The 15,000-nt window shown below is 36.1% G+C and overlaps 1 protein-coding gene across 3 annotated transcripts in view; it reads right to left on the minus strand.

Annotated features, from left to right (window-relative positions):
* Positions 1-15,000, minus strand: part of LOC144971611 (cellular tumor antigen p53-like) — a 107,313-nt gene that overhangs the window by 54,358 nt on the left and 37,955 nt on the right. For all 3 annotated transcript variants that reach the window (XM_078912683.1, XM_078912685.1, XM_078912684.1), the window contains 2 exons: positions 10,912-11,016; positions 5,006-5,126 (listed from right to left, as the gene is read on the minus strand). In XM_078912683.1, the coding sequence (XP_078768809.1) occupies positions 5,006-5,126; positions 10,912-11,016 (226 nt within the window). The remainder of the gene's footprint in view (positions 1-5,005; positions 5,127-10,911; positions 11,017-15,000) is intronic.

Raw genomic sequence — 15,000 nt, forward strand, 5'->3', positions numbered from 1 at the left:
TGATGCCTGAGTTATCGAGATCTCATGAATTTTTCTTCATTTTTATTGAAATGAAAAAAAAAACAAAAAAACATTCCCTTTATTCATCCCCATTGGGAAATTTGTCTTTAGGCTCTATTCCAAAGGAAGACTGGAATAACCCAGGCGTCAGCCACAGTGCAGCGCCACAGGGTCATGTGACTTGGTCATGGTCAAGGTCACACAGAACGGCGGAGAGTCGGGAGTCTAAGATCATACCTCGGTAAATTCACAACGTGTTAATTTTATGCTGAGATCGATAATAATATATGATTAAAAAAAACAAAAACAAAAACAAACAAAAAAAACAACTGTTGAAATTGATTTTGTTAAAATCAACAAGACTTTAAAATCTCTTGTTTAAAATTTGTTTCACTTTACATGTAGTTGTATAAAAATGCAATTAATCAGCAATTACATATGGGCATCAGCCTAAAAAAAGAAAAGAAAAATCGATCTTTCAAAAAAATTGTTCCGATTAGGTGAAAGTGAAATTATGCATAAAATTTAAATATCGTCGATTTACTGACAGGATGCAAATCTGTTACTCTTATAAAACATTTTGCAACCGTGGCTTATAATCAAAAATCACTCTGTGTCTTTTGACATGGCCAAAATACTTCAATTTTCTTGACTTGATTATGTGGAGCAAAGTTGGTTTAATTCGGTTTCAATATTTTTTTTAAGGCGTCGAAATGTCCACATTTCAGATAATTCTATTTTTCTTTCAAGTACTTTTATTTTATTGACGTTCCACGCTTCTGAGCCATACAGCAGTGCTGAGTGAACATAGCATTTCAGAACAAGGAGTCTAGTACTGAGTTGAATTCGATCTGATGTTAGGATGTGTTTTAGCAGACTGAATCTTGATTTTGCTATAGCTACCCTGGTTTTAAATTCTAGATGACTTTTTCAGTGTTTTCTAACTGCTGTGCTAAAAACTTGAATATTGATACTGTCTCTAGATTTTTTTTCCGTCAGAGTATTTATCACAATATTTTGACAAACTGATAAAGGAATTGCATCACAACAGCTCACCATCGCCTGTGTCAAAATTGATTGATGCTCAGGTTTATGGGACTGACTGCCTCAGGTGATAGGCACATACAAACGGTCAATGACAGAGGCCAAAGAAACACTTTTCAGGGAGGGGGGGGGGGGACTAAACATAGAACCATTGAAATAAACATCGGTCTATCTGTAATAAAATAACGATCATTGGCGTAATTTGTAAAGGTATACACAGATTGAATAATCCGGGATTCATACGACAACATACTAGTAAAAATGCACCCATGTGCACACCAGGCATAGCAACAGGAGGAACCATCAATTAAGACGCACCTTGAGTTGTTGAAAATGCCAAAGTTGAAATCATCTTAATTGCTCAATCCTTGATTGAATTTCTTTTGTTAATCTAGTCAAAATGAAATAGGCTTTTTGTCAGGAAACAGCATAAAATTTATGACAGCTTTTCTTGATCTGTCTTAGCTATTGTACTTGAATCACAACAAAAATAAGGGATGGTTCATGAGGTGTGATAAACATTCATTAGGGTGGGGGGGGGGGGGGGTGTTCCAAGTCGGACATCCTACCATATTCTATTTTAACGCGTACGCCTAAATCTAATGGAATTATGGCACAGAGCTGGGTTCCGATTTAACAGAGCCAGAAATAAATAGAAGATAAATTTAAGCCAATTTCAGTACTTTTCTATTTCATCTAATTCATTAAATCATATCATATCATCTCAGTAATAGGGCTTTAAAATGTTAAAATGGACCAAGCGTTCCTTAAATGTCCTTAAAACAGTCACAAGACAGTATATTGGACATCACACAATACATATTCATTGAGATAAAAATATCAAAAAGGGATAAACAGATAAAAGCATGGAAGAAGATTAAAAATAAAAACAACAAAAACCATCCATTCTTATAATTGACAGACTGGAATAACCCAGGCGTCAGCCACAGTGCAGCACCACAAGGTGGGCTATGGTCATGTGACTTGGTCAAGGTCACACAGCACGGCGGGGAGTCGGGAGTCGAACTCGGGTACGAAGCCAAGATCATACCTTGGTAAATTCACAATATTGTAGCATCTACTTTACTGGAAACAACAAACAATGAAAGCAATGTGTAGTGAATTTTATAAATTTAATGAGTTCTCTCGTGTTTACGTTTTTGTCTGATCTGGCGTGTAGAGTAGTCTTGCAGTCAGCAGTATGTGGTAAGTCTTCGTAGTTCGTAGGAAACGGAGATCGTCACAATATGTTAGTTTTATGCTAAGATCGATAATAATATGTGATAACCAAAAACTAAAAACAACACCTGTTGAAATTGATTTTGTTAAAGATGGTCAGGATTTTGGGACTGACTGCCTCAGGTGATAGGCACATACAAAACGGTCGACGACAGAGGCCAAAGAAACACTTTGTCTGGGGGACTAAACATAGAACCATTGAAATATTCATCAGACTATCTTAAATAAAAGAACAATCATTGGCGTAATTTGTAAAGGTATACGTACATTGAATAATCCAGGATTCATACTACAACATACTAGTAAAATCTCCCAAAACTCTCACTATACATTTGACTGTTTCCCTCCCAGGCATGGTATTATGCGGGGGCCAGGACAAAACCAAGTAATCTCATTCCAAGACAAAGACAGAAAACATGTTGGAAAACAGATCTTGGGGTATAGAAGACGCAGCAAGTGCCTCTCTGCCCACTATGAGGATATCAGGAACCCCATCCAGTGTAAATGAGCTCTATAAAAATTGACTGAAACTCTTCGACAAACTGAAGATTCAATTATTTTTTTTTAAAATAAGGGCATCATTGGAGAGGAGAGTGATAAATACAATATATCAAAATAGTGGGTGTTATTTCTTACTGGAAGTATGACTGCCATAATTTGATGTAGAAGGAATGCTAAATAAGCATGTCATTCATATAGGTAAAGATGACTTCATCAAAGTCATATTCCTGCCTCTGGAATTTTTTTTGACATAGTCAGAAAAATAATCACCATTATCATCTTTAACTTCTAGCCATGACCAATTGAATTTATTCCTCACACTCACATCTTTAACTTTATCGATGCTCGACAAGTCTGAATTGCGATCCACGAACAGCTCAGCCATTGTGAGAACATTAGAATAATGTAGCAATGAGCAAACTTGATTTTCAATCAGTAAATGACAGAGAAAAAAAATTAAATAAATATGACTTCAGGCCAATACACTGAATTATTAAGTAGAAGTGAATTATCAAGAAGAAACTTCGGCAGGCGTAGCGGAAAAATTCAAAGAATCGAAATGAAGGTAAATCGCCACAAAACAGCAAGCTCGCTTGGGCTTGAGCAAAACAATGCCAGAAAACGTCCTGATTTGCACGGGAATTAATTAGGCTACTTACCATTGTTCCTTATGATCAGGTACTCAATCAGTGAAGAAACGGTCAACCAGTTTGTTTACAACGTGAGGCAATCGAAATGTGCTTGTAGCAATCTATCCTACCTTTCGATTTGAAGATGTCTACATAACGGACTTGCGGCATTCGCAATTTACTTTATCATAGTTTTGAGACTCGAAGAGTAAATGTGGTCAATTTTGGCTTAGATGAAACAGTGAAATTTATCGCTTGGTGGCTCAATTAAAATTGGCTACAGTTGGGATCACGACGGATTGGAAAGTGAAAAAATAATTTAACGAAGGATGTGTGAAAATACCCAGGGAAGTGTTCAGACACGCCTTTTATAAAAAGCGTCGCTTTGTCTTGGCAATATATACATCGTTAATATAAACAGTCCCATGAGCTATGCGTAGCGCTGTGGAACACTCCTAATTATTTTACGGTCATTCGACTACGATTTGTGAATTCTTTCTTTTTTTATTTCTTTCTTTCCTTTTTTAAATATTTGAATTTGACAAATTGACTGATTTCAGTTAATTGACTGAGAATTTACAGGTCTACAAAGAACAGCAATGCTATCAATGAGGGTTCAAAGCAAAGCTTCAAAAATAAGTTTGTGGGTAGCAGTGGGATTGGGAAAGGGGAAGGTGGTGAATCTTATTGAGGATAAAAAGGTGACAAGAAAATATGGCAATTCAAAGAAAAGTACAAATGCCAGGAAAGACAACTGAATATTTTTGATCACATGAGCTAGCTAAATGTATTAAATTTGATGTGCGTAATTTGTTCATAGAATTTGAAGTCAAATAATGCATTCCACTTGCGAATCGAACAAACATTGTATTTTAGAGACCTTTATATTCGTTTATTACATTAGGTCCAAGATGTTTAGTAAATTAATTTTACAGATTTTGTCATTTAAACAATATATAATCCAAAGACTTGAATGATAGCAATATGAAATGTATTTTAATTTTTTGTCAATGGTGTGTGCTATCGATGTCTGTAGCTGTATTTGTGCCTAGATGGCTAATAATCATACAAGAACATTTGGCTTTCTTCTGAGATTATTTGATTATGTCAAAGGAAATAGGATGATCTCAAACTGCATGACAATGATGATGCTATAGTAGAAGAAGAAGAAGAAGAAGAAGAAGAAGAAGAAGAAGAAGAAGAAGAAGAAGAAGAAGAAGGAGGAAGAGAAGGAGGAAGAAGAGGAGGAGGAGGAGGAAGAAGATGAGGAGGAGGAAGAAGAGGAGGAGGAAGAAGAGGAGGAGGAGGAGAAGAAGAAGAAGAAAAATAGAATTATTATTGCAGTGGGTGTTACTATTGTCTTGATTCCCTCGTATTATTACAGTTAGTTATAAGGGACCTTAAGGCTATTCTTAAACACCCCTAGATTAAACCTGAGCCATTTGTGGTGTAGGTTGAGTCGCGCAGCTGGTGGCGATAGCCATAACGCGCATACTAGGTTCGAACTCAGACCATTGAGCGTATCATTTGGACACAAAACCCTGCCACAAGTACCTCCATCTCCAATTTCAAAAGATTAAGATTGGACTTACAATAGGATTGGAATCATTAGGGGCAAAAATCCGTATCTTTTCCACTTCCAATGAAGTTCCTTCATCCTCTTCTTCTCCAGCATATTCATATCCATGTTTTTCTGTGATCTGTGTAAAAGGTCTGGAAATTTTAATTGAAAAAAAAAACAAATTATAATCAAAGAATTTTCTATGATTGAGGCTTAACTCCTGTGTCTTATCAAACAACAATAATGGAGTTGAAAATATTCTTTTCTATTGTCTAGCAACTGACAATAGATCTGTCAAAAGTACAAGAACGTTTTTTTAAAACAAGATGCAGAGCTTGTTTTGATTCACTGACCTTTGATTTCAGAGGTCACAATTTCCAGAGGGGTGGGCACTTATCAATATTGGGCTGTATCCAAATTAACCATTTACAAGCAGCCCACAATTGTGAACAGTACAGTAATCAATAGATAACGATTTTTCAGCCAATTTCCAACCTCCAAGGATATCTTAATTGCATTATCCCATGTCTTTAAAAAAATGTTCATGCGAAAACAAGAATGTAACCAATATCAATAAAGCAGTCTTTCTGTCTGAGACATCAGGCCAATGAAACCGGAGTTAATACAATTTCTATAACGATAGACAGTAGCAATTGCATAATGAATTAAAAGTCAATTTAAGTCATTTCCAAAGTATTTTCCACCATATATGACAGACCCAGCTATACAATCACTGCTACGGGAACGAGGAGATGTAAAAAAAATGTCGACTTTGCCCAGAATTGATCCAGGTCACTTAAAAGCAAGTGCTCATCCAACACAGCTTTTGTGATCCCTGATCCTTATCTAATTAAGTGTTAAGATTTCAAAATTGTAAACTTGTCACAGACAACAAACAAAAAATCTTTTTTTTTAATTCAGAAAAGTGAGTGGAGCAGGCACTTATGTTGGTAACAACAAGATATGAAGTGAGTAGAAAAGTGCCAGAAGAGAATAGAGAATAAAAAATTTTTTCGCGGCGGTGGTGGGGTTTGAACCTGCGACCTTATTGGTACGACAACTCAGCCTGGCAGGTGAGAGCGTGGCTCTACCGTGTGAGCTATCCACGAACACAAAAATATTCGTTTCAAACCCAAAGTCATTTATAGATCCCTCTCTCACCCACTTCTTGAGATCGCCGATTCGTTCACCACCATCGCGAAGTAATTTTGACCAGCAGTTAAGCTTAACAGCCAATATTCTCATCACAAACATATAACATAGAAACGATTGAGACATTGAGTATGCTCCGGTGTATGGGGTGAATTTTTTTTTTAATTCAGAAAAGTGAGTGGAGCAGGCACTTATGTTGGTAACAACAAGATATGAAGTGAGTAGAAAAGTGCCAGAAGACAATAGAGAATAAAAAAATTTTTTGCGGCGGTGGTGGGGTTTGAACCTGCGACCTTATTGGTACGACAACTCCGCCTGGCAGGTGAGAGCGTGGCTCTACCGTGTGAGCTATCCACGAACACAAAAATATTCGTTTCAAACCCAAAGTCATTTCTAGATCCCTCTCTCACCCACTTCTTGAGATCGCCGATTCGTTCACCACCATCGCGAAGTAATTTTGACCAGCAGTTAAGCTTAACAGCCAATATTCTCATCACAAACATATAACATAGAAACGATTGAGACATTGAGTATGCTCCGGTGTATGGGGTGAATTTTTTTTTTTTTTTTTTTTTTAATTCAGAAAAGTGAGTGGAGCAGGCACTTATGTTGGTAACAACAAGATATGAAGTGAGTAGAAAAGTGCCAGAAGACAATAGAGAATAAAAAATTTTTTCGCGGCAGGTTCAAACCCCACCACCGCCGCGAAAAAATTTTTTATTCTCTATTGTCTTCTGGCACTTTTCTACTCACTTCATATCTTGTTGTTACTAACATAAGTGCCTGCTCCACTCACTTTTCTGAATTAAAAAAAAAATTCACCCCATACACCGGAGCATACTCAATGTCTCAATCGTTTCTATGTTATATGTTTGTGATGAGAATATTGGCTGTTAAGCTTAACTGCTGGTCAAAATTACTTCGCGATGGTGGTGAACGAATCGGCGATCTCAAGAAGTGGGTGAGAGAGGGATCTAGAAATGACTTTGGGTTTGAAACGAATATTTTTGTGTTCGTGGATAGCTCACACGGTAGAGCCACGCTCTCACCTGCCAGGCGGAGTTGTCGTACCAATAAGGTCGCAGGTTCAAACCCCACCACCGCCGCGAAAAAATTTTTTATTCTCTATTGTCTTCTGGCACTTTTCTACTCACTTCATATCTTGTTGTAAACAAAAAATCTGTATCTTTATATAGTGCTACCCTGAATAACGACAACCCCTGGATAGCGACATTGACCTCTGTTCCCATTTTTTTTTGCTATACATTATTAGTAATAAAAACCTCCAAATAGCGACATCCATTTTAGTAAAACCCCTGTTTAGCGTCATACTTACAACAATAATAGGCAGTTGTTACCAATGCTTGGTAACCGACCATCATCATCTCATAGCCTTAACTTATAAAAAACGCCTCTTTTTCCCCCCTCCCAATGAGATCTCTTTGTTACTGACCAATCAGAACACATGTTTACCACACTGAATGGAACCATCGCTTGTTCATATGGAACCACAGCAGAAGAAGTTTATCAGTGGATATCTCAAGGGTCTATTAACCTTTCATGTTAGCTACCTGTCTGAGGTCAGTAGAGGTTAACTGTGTGTCCAATGGGGGCAATTATGGATGTTTATGGTCTTAATGGATGTTGGAATAGTGGAGAAAACAAGAACAACATCTTTCACTTTATTATTTTCATTTGAAAAATCAGTTGTTTCTCTAAAAGCATTAGTCCACATTTGATCTTATTGTGGTTAATACTAGGTTTTTTTTGTTTTGATTTCTTTTTTTTTTTTAAATATCGCAAGATGTAGATCTACTAATTTTTAAAATTTTGATGCACTTAAATAAAAATGCTGGTATTCAAAACTCAGCAGTATCGCATGGTGGAGAGGGTGAGAGGTGAAAGACACGACTCCACTCCAAGTAACATTCCAGTACAATTATTGTTAATTTTGGTAAAATCTCTACATCGCTATGGCTTCCAAGTATAATAATAGTTATTGGCTTGGTCGAGAAAAAATGTGTATTTTAATTTTACATTTAAAAAATTTTAAACTTCGCTCTCACTGGCTTTAGCCTTTCAGCCTCATCCCAGATGACACCACTGTATATCGTGTTTATTCTTGTTTTAAACTAATCTAAAACATAAATTATAATGTACTTTAATAAAATATTCATGTGGTTTTCGTGAACTTTATTCTGTTTTGTCAATAATTTGAGACCTTATTCTCATGGCAATTTGTGTGCTGTTACAAACTACAATGAGGTGTACATCTGATCACACTCAAAGCTGAAGACAAGAATTTGGTGAACTTTCTAAAAATGTGATACCTCGGGCCACCAAATAACCTTCATTAAAACTAATTGGTACACATAGAGATAGGATGTTGGTCTTTTAAACAGATTCCGTTTAAACTTTATATGAATAAAATGTCGGGGATTTTTGTTGCTGTAAAGCTTTAAAACTGCATTTTTCTACCTTTAACGTCAAATTTTTATTATGAGGAATAAAGCTGAAACCTTCCTCTTTAAGATGAAACAAATTTTTGCTCTGTACGTTTTTTGATGACTGAGGTATCAATGGTTGAATGACCTAATTTAAGAAGTCATGTTCTGGATGTGTAAAACTCAATATATATATATACATATATATATATATATATATATATATATATATATATATATATATATATATATATATATATATATATATATATATATATATATATATATACATACATTTTTCTATGAAACAGAAATGACGTCTATTGTGGTACCTGTTTGTAATGAGGGAGTGGGAGGGGGGGGAGTGACATTAAAAATAATAAAATTTGACCCAGTTCGCTAAAATTAGATTTTGGTGGGATGTTGCCTTGTAACCATTTGTCTGCATAAAATTTAGCATGAGAACATCTACTCAAAATAAAGTATTTTGTAACCCATGGTATGGTTAAATCCATGCCCATTTTTAGTTTCAGTGGAACGGAATGATGACTTTGTGACAGAGTATAACTAAATAAAGACAAAAATATATCAGTGAAAAGTAAACACTCTCCTCTCTCTTCAACAACCAATCACTTTGTTCTTAATTTAGACCTGTAAATGAGCTCTATAAAAATTGATTGAACAGAGTGTCTATGTACACAGTCACCGTAGGCAGTTTAGTGAGCAGCAACAGTGGGAGTCAAATTGTGACCCAACTCGCCCATAAGAAAGTTGTGACTGGAAATTGCCGTTCGCTTTTACTAAAAGTTTTAGGGGGGTTCAATTATATATGCATAACCTTGTTATAAAGAGGAATATCGTAAATATTTTGGTATCATTATATTCGTTACTAACCAGGCACCTAGCCTCAGGATCTACGTACACTGTAACATACACAGTCACCTTGAATCTCGCCTTTAATGGGTTAAATTGTATTGTCTGAATTTTAAAAATAACACACACACACACACACAGAGCGAGGTCCATCCATTGCTTGTATTGTAGCGGCTAACCAATTATCCGGTAATTGGTTAGCCACTACAATACAAGCAATGGATGGACCTCGCTCTGTGTGTGTGTGTGTGTGTGTTATTTTTAAAAATCAGACAATACAATTTAACCCATTAAAGGCTAGGTGCCCTGAAACTAACTGAAACTCTTCGTATCGGAAAAATCCAAACAATGAATAGCAAACAGCAAGCTCGCATGAGCAAAACAATGGCAGAAAATGAATTTGCGTGGGAATTAATTGGGCTACTTACCATTGTTTCTTATAATTAGGTACCCATCACATGAAGAAATGGTCAACCAATTTGTTTACAATGTGAGGCAATCGAGATGTGCTTGTAGCAATCGATTTGATTTTTAAGGTGTTTACATAACGCACTTCCGGCGTTCGCACTTTACTTTTTCATACTTGTATGTTCCACCAGATAAATGTGAAATTTATCGCTCGGCGGCTCAGTTAAAATTGGCTATCATTGGGATCACGACAGGTTTGGAAAGTGAAAGAATAATTTCACAAAGGCTGTGTGAAAATACACTGGGATGTTTTCAGACACGGCAATTCTAAAAAGCATCGATTAGCCTTGGCAATAAATCCATCGTTTTAATATAAACAGCCCATGAGCTATGCGTAGCGCTGTGGAACATTCCTAATTACTTTACAGTCATTCGACTACGATTCATGAATTCTTTCTTTCTTCATTTCTATCTTTCCTTTTTTTAAATATTTGAATTTGATGAATTGACTGATTTCAGTTAATTGACCGAGAATTTACAGGTCTATTAATTATGTCACGTGGTCACAATCCAATCAGAGAGCGAGTGGTCTGCATGAGGACAGTTTTTCCCTAAACTAGTTTACTTTTGACTTTTAAATGCGTTTTTCTCAAAACTACAATTTTCGTCACTAAAAACCTAATTCCTTCCTCAATTTTCAACCAATCGTCTTCAAACTTTCTATAAATAAGTATAAGTGTAATACAAAAATGCAGGTCCTCCAGAAGTCGTATTTTTGAAAATTAAAAGAAATATTTTATGAGTAATTTGCAATTATGTAACTTTTTTTTCAAGGGGAATAATCGAGTAATAATTTTGAACTTAATTTTTTAAGTTTCTAATTTAAAAATTCAAAAATCGGGTTTCTACAGCCTCTTTGTTTTCCTTTTGCCTACCTGTCGGCAAAATATTATGGTTGAAAAACAAGAAAGCCTTTGGCTTTTAAATGTTTGTTATATATTTTCCAATATGGTGTCGTTTTAAAAGTATTATTTATTTTAAAAAACAAAAAAACACTCACTGTGGTGAAGAGTCAATGCCTTTCAAATATCGCCACAGATCATTGAATGTATCTTGACTCATTGGGGCACTGACAGTGCTGGACGTAGATAGTTGGCTCATCCCCCTGATAATTAAAAAAAAAAAAAAAAGGGTAAGCATTAATAAGAAACCAAATAATTCTCAATATAGTCTTCCATTTGTCCTCCATACATGTGAAGATCAATAAAATATTGTAAAGTAATCAACTTTTAATTGGTCCCTAGAGATCATCCTAAAGTCCCTTACAGTACAGCCATTAGGCCCATGGAGCAAACGTTTATCCGTTTCTACTTGCTACCTATTGGATAAGTCACTAGTCTATCTCAAAGTACTTTCCAACAAATCAAACAGATCCAGCTACCCAGTCATTGGGTGGACAGGGGGAGGGGGGGGGGGGGGTCGAAAAAAAAATCTCAACTTCAGGTAAAGCATGTACTCTATCAACAGAGCTATCAGGACCTCTTCAGTTATAGATGAAAACGAAAAGTAGTAAATGCCTTATTTTGTTTCAATTCTGAATGGCTGTGTCCTGTGTTTCTGAAGTGGAGGGGTGGTGGGATTTCTTTTATAATATTGAAGTGAAAATACTCAGAGGAAGTAGTGAGCTGAGAACATGGATAAAGGGTTGGTATGACATGGGTATATAAAACTTTACATCTTTCTAATTACCTTTGCACAGTTTACAAGTAATATATTTTTGAGGAGACTTTTAAATAAAAAATATTTCCTACAATGTGCTTAATCTTATTCTGTCATAAGCAGCAAACAGAAAGCATAGTATTAGTATCAGATCTGCCATTTTACAAAAGAGGAAATCTGAGGAACAGTATAAGATGTAAAAAGATCTAATGCAGGGTCCCCAGTCAAATCTTGAAAAAATTTTAAAGACCTACATATATCCACAGACTGATTGGTTTCCCAATCATCGACAAAAATATGATTGTCACACTAAAAAAAAAAAGAAAAATACAGAACTCCAACATAAATCTTTGAATTTCTCAGTCAATACTGATTTATAATTGAGCCAACACCAAATGTCAATTAAAATATAGGGTAGCCCTATTCGTCCTTAAGGTCGAATAGCATCAGTCGTGGTTGCCGTACGTACGGACAAATAGTGTTGCTTGCACTATTCGTCCTTCACACTAAAGCTGGGCAATATTCCGTTTTTGCTTTTACTGAGCTGGATTCGAATCCACGTAATTACGTGATATATCCGTATCGTCTTAAATGTTTCACAAACCCCACCTCCTCTGTTTGTGAGTCAAATAATCAGTTAAGTGTGTATGTGTGTTTGAGGTGTGTGTGTGTGTGTGTGTGTGTTAATTTCGTGGGGTTTTTTTGTTTGTTTTTTTCTTCTGGGATATGATTTTTATTCCAGAATGGTAATTGATTTCTTATAAGGAACAATTGTCGTGTTCTCCTATTGGTAAGTATCCCATTCAAATACCTGCTCGAGAGTTTGGGTTGGCTAGGCACAGAGGAAGATTCGGCAGGTTTTCTTTGTTTTGTTTTTTTTTTTTTTCGGGGGGGGGGGGGGGGGGGGGGGGGGGGGGTTATTGTTGTTCTTTTTTAATTGTTTTCTTTTGTTGGTATTTTCCCTGCTTTTGTTTCATTTGTGTGTGTGTGTGTGTGTGTGTCTACGTGTGTTTTGCCTTTTTTACATTTTTTTTCAATCTATAATAGTGGGTAAGCACTCAGTAACTATTTGTTTTAAATGACTAGTATTCAATTTGTCAAAATATTATATTAGTCATAATAGTATAAGCAGCGCAAAAAAAACAAACCACCAAATTTCTGTATCTCTTAAGAAACAGTTTTATAAAAAATGTTATAATCTTGATAATTCAGTGAGTGCCATCAATAATAGCTTGAATTTAGCCAAAATTTTTGAACGATGTTGATACCTGTCCTTCAACTTCAGAAAATTTTGTTATAAGTTGTACAGTCTTGAGTAGACTAGCTGTATGACATAATGATAGATTGAATTCATGGCGAATTCAATGCGTTATCAAATTGGCAGTAAACGAGCCGTAATTGTATAGACGGGATGGAATTTGGCGGCTTTACAACATGCAAATTAATTCCAAAGCCGAAAGCACAACTTTGCATTTAAACTTATCTCCATAGACGATGTCAATATATTAAAGATTAATAAAGGACACTAATACCAAGTCCTCAATATTTTCAGTACTTCGTTCGTTAGCTAATACTATTAAGTATTTGGTATCCACTTTTGGCCTGACGAGAAGTTAGAATGTCAACGGGCTGGGATTTAAAATGTCAACGGGTTGAAACTGGGTGAAATAGAATGATATAGAACATAAAAGCCCAGTTCGGCCTAAGAACAATAACTTGCCTATGTTCTTAAACTCAGAACAAGGGGTAATGATGTCAGGGGGGTTGGGGTTGTTGTTTTGATCTGGGTAGGGGTCTAATAAGTCTGATAAAGTTATGATTACTGGCCAAAAACAAATTCCTAACTTTAGTTTAAAATTTTAAAAATAAAAAGACGGAAATATATACATAATAAGATTGATATATTTTAAACAATGGTTACAAGAAAAATAAATCCACGATTTTTATCAATAATTCTGTACTCAAACAGCTTTGTATGCAAATGTTGTATTCCAGATGTGTAATTTGGCTTATCGCCACTCAAGGTGGTATTTCAATAGATATTATTACAACTAACGTATCTATGTACGGAGTGATACAGACCTGCCAAGCATTCGACATATTGTGTTATAGTGGAAAAAATAATACCATTTCAAAAGGATTTGTGCTGCATTATAGGTTAACAAACACGCAGGTCTGACATCCGAATCCACTTATGGGCCTGGTTTAACATTGTTGTATAATGTATTTTGCGTCATTTTTTAAAAGATTTCTATTACAAGAATGAGCCCATAAGGAAATGGTTATCAGACCTAAAAATAATTGCACGTCGATCCACATCAAGTTTAAAACCATCACCATCACTACCACAAGCACTTTTACAACATAATCATTACCATCAGAATCGCTACCACCATCATTTGCACAATATCATAAGTATCATCAGGACCACAATCAATATCACCACCACAGCATTATACCTACCATTACCATGGTCATATCAATTATTGCCATCACTAGCAAAATCATAACTATCATCTCAGCCACCACCACTCTAGGAAACAATCATTTTAAATACCAATACCATACGCGCACACAAAAGCGTCACCATTGCCATCAACATTATCACTCTAGCTTCTTAATCAGCGACATCACCACTACCATCATTTCATCATCGAAACAAGAATAACATCACTGCTATCATTGTCACAAATACTAACGAGAGTTTTTATATAGCGCAATATCCGCTCGAAGTCTCAAAGCGCTTTACAGGGTGTCACAGGCCAACAGCAACACTTAACATCCTACATGATGTCTGTTAGGCGATATTTTTTCAGACAGAACAACGCAGTTAACGGCCTGGTACTTATTTTAAACCTGAGTACGGTAAGAGTGGACTCAACTATGCGCCGAGTGAGGCTCGAACCCAGGATTTTCCAATCCGATCCGAAAGCGAGTGTCATACCACAAGACCACATAGCGGCACATTCTTCTTCCTTATTTCACATTTTCTTTGTTTCCTCTGTCGGGTTGTCTCTAGCTCCTTCTCTATCTATTCCTCTCTTTCGTGGTCTTCTTCTTCTTCTTCTTATTCTTCTTCTTTCTCTCTACATCCATGATTCCCACCACCGCCACCGCCTCAAGATCTCTAATCATTACCATAATTGCCATAGCAAGCTCACTACGAAAACTTTAGGTCTTCCGAATGTATTTTAATTCTTCGGTGGTTGGCAACTCTTAAGTTATACAGGCGGCCAGGAAGTGTGTGTTTTTTTAAGGGGGGGGGGGGGGGGGGGGGGGGTGGAGTGAGAGGGATTGGTTTTAATTTATGATGTTGCAGTCGCGGGGTGGGGTGTTTCTGTGTCGTTGTCCGCTTTTGTTATTTTTTTTTTCTTTTCCTTTTTTAAAAACAATAATGGATCAGAGAATGTGAAAGGAGAGGAGTATTTGA

This window comes from Berghia stephanieae, chromosome 4 (assembly GCF_034508935.2).
Source record: "Berghia stephanieae isolate SIO BIC M18660-M18661 chromosome 4, UCSD_Bste_1.3, whole genome shotgun sequence".
Taxonomy (NCBI): Eukaryota; Metazoa; Mollusca; class Gastropoda; order Nudibranchia; family Aeolidiidae; genus Berghia; species Berghia stephanieae.